This window comes from Otolemur garnettii, unplaced genomic scaffold (genome assembly GCF_000181295.1).
Source record: "Otolemur garnettii isolate 467f Iridium unplaced genomic scaffold, OtoGar3 scaffold00127, whole genome shotgun sequence".
Taxonomy (NCBI): Eukaryota; Metazoa; Chordata; class Mammalia; order Primates; family Galagidae; genus Otolemur; species Otolemur garnettii.
This window is the reverse complement of record NW_003852522.1, coordinates 873,075-882,690: the sequence shown is the minus strand read 5'-3', so window position 1 is coordinate 882,690 and position 9,616 is coordinate 873,075. Positions and strand designations below refer to the sequence as shown.

Genomic DNA, 9,616 nt, shown 5'->3' with positions numbered 1-9,616 from the left:
AAAAAAAAAAAAAAAGAAGGTCAGTTCTGAATGGGTTGCTGGGACATGTCTCTCTTGCCCATGGCTCTGCTCCCAGATCCAGAGCCTGGGGCACAGTAGGTGCTCAGTGAATTCTTGTTGAAGGATATGAGTACATAGAAGAAAGCAGGCAGAGGTGACTGGTGTCTTGGGGCAAGTCCTCCACCCCCAGACTCCCACTTGCCACCCCCCCACCCAGGTTCCGGATGAAATGCCACCTCTGCGTCAACTACATCGAGATGCAGACAGACCCTGCCAACTGCGACTATGTGATTGTAAGTGGTGCCCAGCGCAAAGAGGAGCGCTGGGACATGGCAGACAACGAACAGGTGCTGACAACAGGTGAGCACTACCTGCCTGTCTGCCTGGGACCTCTCAGGCCAGCCTCACTAGGCCCAATCCTGTGCCCACCTGGGGCCCCCAGAGGCCCAGCTGAGTTCGGGTTGTTTCAGAGCATGAGAAGAAGCAGAAGCTGGAGACGGATGCCATGTTCCGGCTGGAGCATGGTGAGGCCGACAGGGGCACACTAAAGAAGGCACTTCCTACCCTAAGTCACATCCAGGAGGCCCAGAATGCCTGGAAGGATGACTTCGCCCTCAATAGCATGCTGAGGAGAAGGTTCCGGGTGAGTGGGGCTCCCACTCAGGGTCAGGGAAGAACACACAGTGGGCTGAGACCCGGGGCCAGCCCTTGCCCCCCACATCCTAGCTGTGAGCAAGTCATTGCACCCTCTGAGCCTCAGTTTCCCCAACTGCCACATGAGATCATGCCCTGTGTTTGGGGGGCTTGCCCTGGCTAGAGTGCCATGGTGTCAGCCTAGCCCCATGCAACCTCAAACTCCTGGGTTCAAACGAGCCTCCTTTCTCAGCCCCCCGAATAACTGGGACTTCAGGCACCTGCACAATACCCTGTTAATTTTTTCTGTTCTTTTTTTAGAGATAAGGTTTCACTCTTGCTCAGGCTGGTCTTAACCTCCTGAGCTCAAGGGATCCACCCACCCAGCCCTCCCAGAGTGCTGAGGTTAGAGGCATGAGCCACCATAGTGGACCCATGCCCTGTGTTAATCCATCCCTGACGCCATAATAAAAACACCTCAGACTAGGTAATTTATAAATAATAGAAATTTATTGCTTACCATTCTGGAGGCTGGGAGGTCTAAGTCCAAGGTGTTATGAGGGTACAATCCTCATAACACATCTTACTGCAACCTCGTTTGATAGGAGGGATGAACAAACACCCTTGATCCTCTCACGAGGACGCTAATCCCATGGAAATGTGTGTTTGCATGAAAAATACACCCTCCTGACTTAATGATGCCCCCTAGGGCCTGACTTTTATCTATCTATTTCCTTGAAGAAGGTCTGTTGGATATGAACCCTGCCTCTTAATACTTTAATGTTAGAGATTGAGTTTCAGTATAAGAATATAAGAATTTAGTTGGGGAACACAAACATTGAGACCATAGCTTGCCCCTGCTTCTCTGTGCTATGCCTCTCAGGAAGCCCACAGTCCTTTCCCCTGGAGAAATGGGCCATCATTTCCAGTAGATTCTGAAAGGCCAGGGCTAGCAGGACAGTAATAACAACATGGTCAGCTCCTGACAGATTTCATAGGGCCATTTAACCATCCTGAAATGAAATTCCTACATCGTTAACCCATCCCCACATTATTTCCAGAATCATCCCTGCAGTGCCCTAAATGTAACAAACAGGGAAAGTGATTAATGAAATACAGTAATGTGTATTGCAATATGTAAATGTTTGGGCCAGACACCTGAGCCTGTGTGTAGAGTCGCTAAGGGGACAAATCCAACTACCAGACTCACACCACCAGGGGCACTGTCCTGGCAAAGAGGGTGCCCCTGGGGCGCACAGGGGCTGCCAGAGCTGAGGCAAAAATAACTTGGTGAAACTGTCAGAATGAGTTAGGAGGTTTTCACCTCAAGTGGCAGTAGAGCTAGAAGGTCTGACAGACCATGAGGACCTTCTCCCTTCTCCCTCCACCTCACACTGGTGGGCAACTAGTGCCCCTGGGCACTGCACACAGAGCCCAGGCAGGAGCGCCCAGGCCCTGCCATGGAGCACAAACTCTAGTGTTACATCCCACCATTCCCATCTCCTCTTGTCTCCTTTTCTGATCGTTCTGTGGTCATTATTATTAGAGCAAAAACTGCTAGTTTTCTTACTTTCTGTTACTGAAAAGGTTTCTCTGCCCTGTGTATCCCCTGCCTACTGGGCATCTCCACATGGGGAGTCTACGCTCATATTTAACATCCCACCAGACCCTGATCCATCTGTAACGTGCCCTACCTGCACCTGCCCACCCCCACCTTCTCAACAGAAGCAGCTCCTTCCTTCCAGGCATTCAGGTCCCAAAGCCTGGAATCAGGTGTGACATCTCTTTCTATAATCCCCACTCCCCCGTCTGTCCATTAGCAGTTCTGTTAGGCTTTGCCTTCAAATGATATCCAGTGTCTATCCACTTCTGTCAAATTCTACAGTCCCCATCTCCTGCCTGGAGCCATGTGGCATGGCCATCATGCTGTTCCCTTCTCAGCTACCAGTGTCAGATCACATCCTCTGAACCCTCTGGGCCTCTCTCCTCACTTACAGTAGAAGCTGAAGTCCTCCCCACAACCCTTTCCTCTCCCCACCTCTACATATTACATATTGAAAGATACTACTCTATTTCATGTTCTTCCTTCTTCCCCTCATCCATTCCACACCATCCACACTTCTGTCTCAGGGGCTTTATGTAGGCTATTCCTTACACCTTTGAACACTTTTCCTACAGATGCTGACATCACTCCCTCGCTCATACATCTTTTCTGAAATGTGACTTTTCTTAGGGAGACCTTCCTTTTTTTTTTTTTTTTAAAGAGAGTCTCACTGTGTCACCCTCAATAGAGTACTGTGGTTTTATAGCTCACAGCAACTTCTGACTCTTGGGCTTCAGCAGTTCTCTTCCCTCAGCCTCCCGGGTATAGGTGCCCGCCACAATGCCTGGCTATTTTTTGTTGTAGTTATTGTTTGCCAGGCCAGGGCTGGGTTTGAACCCACCAACCGCAGTATATATGGCTGGTGCCCTAGTCACTGAGGTACAGGTGCCAAGCCAGGAGACCTTCCTTGTCCCCCTACAACCACCACAGTTAAAGTTGAACCCCCAACCCACTCCCTACCCCACACCCTCTACCCTGCATTTTTTGTTTGTTTGTTTTTGAGACAGTGTCTTGCCCTGTCACCCAGGCTAGAGTATAGTAGTACAATCATAGCTCACTGCAGCCTTGAACTCCTAGGGTCAAGAGATCCTCCTCCCTCAGCCTCCTAAGTAGCTGGACCACAGGCATGAACCACCATACCCACCCCTTCTCTGTATTCTTCTCCTTACTATGACACTTTGTCTTGGCCATTAGAAGGTCAGCTGCATAAGGTTTTTGTCTGCCCACTGCTGTATCCCCAGTGTCTAGAACAAGGCCTTATACAAGGTCAGTGTTCCACAAATACTTGCAGAATGAATGAGGGACAGACAAGGATATGTATTAATGACTATTTCAGCTCCCACTTGTTGAATGGCTTCTGTGCCTCAGGCACTGTGAGGCCCTTCCCTCACATAGTAATGCCCATTGGGACATAAGGAGAAGGGCTTTGATACAGCCCTCCATCCCCTATGCTTTCTCCCTACACACAGGAAAAGAAAAAAGCCATCCAGGAGGAGGAAGAGAGAGACCAGGCACTGCAGGCCAAGGCGAGCCTGACCATCCCGCTGGTGCCTGAGACAGAGGATGACCGCAGGCTGGCTGCCTTGCTCAAGTTCCACACCTTGGACTGTGCGTGGGAGGCCAGGGGGTGGGGAGGCTCCCAGGGGTTGGGGGAGAAATGGGGCCTCCCCAGCCATGAGTGGATGTTGGCAGGAGAGCAGCTCTGGACCCCCTAACTTGCTCCCTTCAAACGTCCTCTCCTCCCCCTCAGCCTATGAGGAGAAGCAAAAACTCAAGCGGACAGAGATTATCAGCCGCTCCTGGTTCTCCTCCGTCCCGGGCTCCAGCACCAGCAGCAAAGTTGGCAGCGTCCTGAAGAAGCTCACCCAGAGCCGCAAAACCGTGCCCACCAGCTCTCCCATCACAGTGGGAAACCTGGGTATTGTGCGGAGGAAGTCCCGGGATGTCCCAGAGAGCCCACAGCATGCAGCTGAGACCTCCAGGTCTGGAGAATCTCAGGTGCCAGAGATTACCCAGGACAAGACCACATCCCCTGGACACTGTCCTCAGGAGCAAGCAAAGACCCCCACGACAAGAGGGCAGGACGGGAGCTGTCAGGAGAAGCTCCTTTCCCCACCAGGGTCCTCCCAGGAGGCAGCTGACCCTACAGACACACCACACCCCTGCAGCCTCAGCTCCTCCCTTGTGGCTGACTACTCTGGCTCAGAGAGTGAATGAGTGAGCATTTGTGGACTAGACCCCCTCCAGAGGCCATAAAACACCCAGGAGACCCTGCTCAGGCTACAGACACCTACCCCCACTGGAGAGCTCAAATGCTATCCCCTCCCTAGACCTGCCTTCCTACAACAATGGAGTTGTTATTTATTTGGTCCTGGCAAGGGTGTTTGTGCCTTGTGAGCCCTGGATATTAAAGCCCTGCTCTTTGCCCCTGCCGTGGGTTACTAGAAGGTGCTTGGTTGCCTTCTGTCCCTTCCACCCAGCTATACTGGGCAGGCCTCTCTCAACAGATGCTTATGTGGGGCCACAGATGTTGTCCCCCCCCCCCCAGCATAATGAGGGCTTCAAATTAGTGACTCGGGTTAACCTGGAGTCAGGGCAGTCTTCCTGGAGGAGATGGCCTGGGCTAAATGTGAAGGGTGGAAAGGGAGCCAGGCAGCAGTAGCCACATAGGAAGCCCAGGGGCGAGGCACAATGGGGTATACCCAGGGCACTGGGGGCTGGAGCATGCAGGCATTCACTGTTATTCTTAACTAAGGGGTATACCTGTGGAAAAGCCACAGAATGTTACGGTAAAATGGCCCAGAAACAGTCATACATCCATCAGTGGGCCTGACCCACCCCACTCCCCCTTCAAACTTGGAGAATTATTGAACAAATAACGGATTAAACATCTGTATCTTGTCATTGGGAATACATCTTTAACTCTGGTCAGCCGGACGCTGAACACAGAACCTGGTGTCCAGTAGGCGCCCAATAAATCATGCCACCTTTGTGGTTTGGAGGAGAAAGCTAACTGTCGGTCGTGCTTGGAAGAAGGATGTGGACAGGGGTCCCGGGAACCGGCTGGGCTGGGTTAGTGTGCGCGTGCGCCTTTCCCGAAGTGGGCCCCGCCCCCGGGATCTGGCTCCGCCTCCGGCTCCTTCACACTAGTGCAGGGTTCACAGTGAGCGCAGCGTGTGGTGATCTCAGAGGCTACAGGATGACTTTGGAGGCGATCCGCTACTCGCGGGGTTCCTTGCAGATCCTCGATCAGCTACTGCTCCCCCACCAGAGCTGTTACAAGTCGGTGGACTCGGTGGACCAGGCCTGGGAGGCGATTCGCTCCATGAAGGTGGGGCGGCGCGGCGGGGAGGTGGGAGGAGGACTGGAGGTAGGGAAAACACCCGCAACCCCCGACGCCGCCGACCCTGTCCTCCAGGTGCGTGGCGCGCCGGCCATCGCCCTAGTGGGCTGTCTCAGCCTAGCCGTGGAGCTGCAGGCCGGCGCTGGGGGACCGGGACTTGACGCGCTCGTAGCTTTTGTGCGCGACAAACTTAGCTTTCTCGTCACTGCCCGGCCTACTGCCGTCAACATGGCCCGCGCCGCCCAGGACCTGGCGAAAGACGCGGCCCAGGAGGCAGCGCGGGAAGGCGCTACGGAGGAGGCCGTCCGAGAAAGGTACCGGGACTTCGTACCACGCACTGCTCTGAATTGAAGCTATTGGTTGACTCGTTCTTTTTTAAACGCGCAGCCACCCATTTTACCGATGGAGGCACGGCGCACTTAAGTCCCTTGCCAAGGTTCCACATACAGAGCTGGGAGTGTAGCCTTGGCAGCCTGGCCCCAGCGTCCTTGCCCTCAGCCCATTCATTGTACCACCTCTGAACACATCCTAGCGCCCACACACACACACACTTGGAAGCACTTTTCGGTATCACCTTGTTCTCTTGTCTTTTCTTTTTAAGAATTTTGTTTCCCCATCATGGTTCCTGTCCCTGCCTTCTTCCTCCTCCCTTTCCTTGTACTCCTGCCACTCCCATTGGCCCCTGAGGCTTTCTTCTGCCTCAGGGCCTTTGCACAAGCCATTACTGCAAGTCAGGAGTAGGTTTCTGCCTTCCCCCAACCTACCTTTATAGTATGTACATCCCATCCCCTGTTCTCTGTCATCTCATTCTGCTGCTTTTGCCTTCATTTTATTATCTGTTCTTGTGCCTCTCACCTCAGCACCAAAGGGGCAGAGATTTTTGTTTTGTTTACTGGTGTGTCCTCTAGCACCTGGCACATGGGAGTGCTACATAAACGTGTTGTACTAGCAAATGCAGTGACAGTTTTGTAACCGCGGCAGAACGGTTCAGGCCCCACAGCTACAAAAGGCTTCAAGCAGGAGGGCTCCACTTGGCACCCTAGCTCAGCAGTTAAGATGCTGACCACATACACTGGGGCTGGCGGGATCAAATCTGGCCTTGGCCTGCTAAACAACAATGACAACTACAACAACAACCAAAAAAATAGCTGGGCATTGTGGCAGCTGCCTGTAGTCCCAGCTACTTGGAAGGTTGAGTCAAGAGAATTGCTTAAGCCCAAGAGTTTGAGGTTGCTAGGGTGACATAGTGAGACTCTGTCTCCAAAAATAAAAAAAGCAGGAGGAGGGACTGGCCTGGGCTCCAAGGTCTCTTGGCTGGTGCTGAGAACTCTTTGTCGGGCCCAGAGTGATCCGCTATGCCGAGGACATGCTGGATAAAGACCTCAGAGACAATCGGAGCATCGGGGACCTGGGAGCCCACCACCTGCTGGAGCGGGTGGCCCCTAGCAGTGGCAAGGTGACCGTGTTGACCCACTGTAACACCGGTGCACTGGCCACTGCTGGCTATGGCACAGCCTTGGGTGAGTGTGCATCCTCAGGGTTAGAGAATGGCCTTCTAGGGCCCTTTTTGGATGAACTGAAAGAAACTCAACCACTTTACCCACAAAAATAGTGAATGTGTTGGTTCTTATACAGAACAGTTACAGGGTTGGCTTCAGGTATGGCTAGATCCAGGGGCTCAACCAATAGCATTAGGGCCCATCTATCCCTGTTGTTCAGCTCTTCCCTCCTTCATCTTCAGGCCCTGGGGTTCTATCAAGGTTCAGATCACAAGAGAAAGGGCTATAGGTACCAAAAAAGTTTCTTTATATCTCAGGGATATGATAGGGTCACCTGCCTACCACCAGTCACTAGATGAGTCCAGCACAAACCATATGCCTAGGGAGTGGGCAGGATGTGGACCCCAGGAAGACTAGGGAGAAGGGAGTGACCAAAGGAAGATTGGGATAGGTGTGACTGGGAATGGGGAATGGGTCAAAGCAGCAGATTCCACCTGACATTGAATTCTCTAGAAAATTTGCTCCACCTCCCTAGGTCCTACCCTCATCCCTGGGCGCTAAGGCTTGAGGGCAAACCTCTGCCTTTGATTCATTCGCAATAAATTCTGTCATTTATGTGGATGATACTTCCAGGACCTCCCAAAGATACTAAAATCTTTAGATGCTCAAGTGCCTAATATAAAATAGTATAGTATACTGTCCAGGTGTGGTGGCACTCTGGGAGGCCAAGGCAGGTATATTGCTTGAGCTTAGGAGTTTAAGACCACCCTGAGCAGGAGTGAGATACTGTCTCTACTAAAATAGAAAAACTCAGCCCAATGCCTATGGCTCAAGCAGCTAAGGCGCCAGCCACATACACTTAAGCTGGCGGGTTGGAATCCAGCCGAGCCTGCCAAACAACACTGATGGCTGCAACCAAAAAATAGCCAGGCTTTGTGGCAGGCGCCTGTAGTCCCAGCTACTTGGGAGGCGGAGGCAGAAGAATCGCTTGAGTCCAGGAGTTTGAGGTTGCTATGAGCTGTGATGCCACGGCACTCTACCCAGGGTGACAGCTTGAGGCTCTGTCTCTAAAAAATAAAAACAGAAAAACTAGCCAGGCATTGTGGTGGGCACCTATAGTCCCAGCTACTGTGGAGGCTGAGACAGGAGGATGCTTGAACCCAGGAGTTTGAGGTTGTTGTGAGCTGTGATGATGCCATGGCACTTAACCCCAGAATGATACAGTAAGACTCACTGTGTCAAAAAAAAAAAAAAAAGTATAGTAGTTTCATATAATCTACATACATCCTTCTGTATACTTTTTTTTTTTTTTAGTTTTTGGCTGGGGCTGGGTTTGAACATGCCACCTCTGGCATATGGGACCGGCTCCCTACCCTTTTGAGCCACAGGTGCTGCCCCTACTTTTTTTTCCTTTTTATTTATTTTTTCTTTTTATTTATTTATTTTTTTGAGACAGAGTTTCACTATGTCACCCTTGGTAGAGTGCTGCATCATCACAGCTCGCAGCAACCTCCAACTCTTGGGCTTAAGCAATTCTCTTGCCTCAGCCTCCCAAGTAGCTGGGACTGGTGTCTGCCACGGTGCCCGGTTATTTTTTTGGTTGCAGTTGTCACTGTTGTTTTTAGCAGGCCTGGGCCAGGTTTGAACCCACTAGCCTCAGTGTATGTGTCTGGCACCCTAGCTACTGAGCTATCAGTTTGTTTTTTTTTTTTTGACAGAGTCACTCTTTTTCACCCAAGCCAGAGTACAGTGATATTATCATAGCTTGCTGCAACCTCAAACTCCTGGGCTCTAGCGATCCTACAGTCTCTGCCTCCCAAGTAGCTGTGAATACAGGCCTGCACCACCACACCCAGCTAATTTTTCTTTTTTTTTTTTTTGTAGACATGGGTCTCACTTTTCCTCAGTTAGATCTTGAACTCACTGACCTCAAGCCATCCTTCTCACCTTGGTCTCCCAAAGTGCTGAGGTTACAAGCATGATAAGCCACTGTGCCTAGCCCCTCCTATATATTTTAAATCATCTCTAGATTAGTTATAATACCTGATACAATGAAAATGCTATGTAAATACTTGGTATACTGTATTGTTAAGAAAATAATGACAAGGGCGACACCTGTGGCTCAGTGAGTAGGGTGCCAGCCCCATATACCAAGGGTAGCAGGTTCAAACCCAGCCCTGGCCAAACTGCAACAAAAAAATAGCCAGGTGTTGTGGTGGGCACCTGTAGTCCCAGCTACTCAGGAGGCTGAGGCAAGAGAATCACCTAAGCCCAGGAATTGGAGGTCGCTGTGAGCTGTGATTTCACATCACTCTACAGAGGGCTATAAGTGAAACTCTGTCTCTACAAACAAAAAAGAAAGAAAGAAAAAATAATGACAAGAAAAAAGCCTGCACAGATGCTTTTTTAAAAAAATAAGTAGAACTGGCTTGGCGCCTGTGGCCAAGTGGCTAAGGCGCCAGCCACATACACCTGAGCTGGCAGGTTCGAATCCAGCCCGGGCCCGCCAAACAACAATGATGGCTGCAACCAAAAAAT

The 9,616-nt window shown here is 51.2% G+C and overlaps 2 protein-coding genes across 3 annotated transcripts in view; both read left to right on the top strand.

The window, feature by feature from the left end:
• CCDC130 (coiled-coil domain containing 130) overlaps window positions 1–5,244 on the top strand; it is a 17,389-nt gene extending 12,145 nt beyond the window's left edge. For both annotated transcript variants that reach the window (XM_023518070.1, XM_012810245.2), the window contains 4 exons: window positions 218–360; window positions 471–643; window positions 3,706–3,844; window positions 3,987–5,244. In XM_023518070.1, the coding sequence (XP_023373838.1) occupies window positions 218–360; window positions 471–643; window positions 3,706–3,844; window positions 3,987–4,453 (922 nt within the window). In that variant the 3' untranslated portion in view covers window positions 4,454–5,244. The remainder of the gene's footprint in view (window positions 1–217; window positions 361–470; window positions 644–3,705; window positions 3,845–3,986) is intronic.
• Window positions 5,245–5,381: 137 nt separating this feature from the next.
• Window positions 5,382–9,616, top strand: part of MRI1 (methylthioribose-1-phosphate isomerase 1) — a 9,259-nt gene continuing 5,024 nt past the window's right edge. Inside the window, exons 1-3 of the mRNA XM_003798014.3 lie at window positions 5,382–5,567; window positions 5,655–5,893; window positions 6,924–7,099. Coding sequence (XP_003798062.1) covers window positions 5,436–5,567; window positions 5,655–5,893; window positions 6,924–7,099 — 547 coding nt within the window. The 5' untranslated portion in view covers window positions 5,382–5,435. The remainder of the gene's footprint in view (window positions 5,568–5,654; window positions 5,894–6,923; window positions 7,100–9,616) is intronic.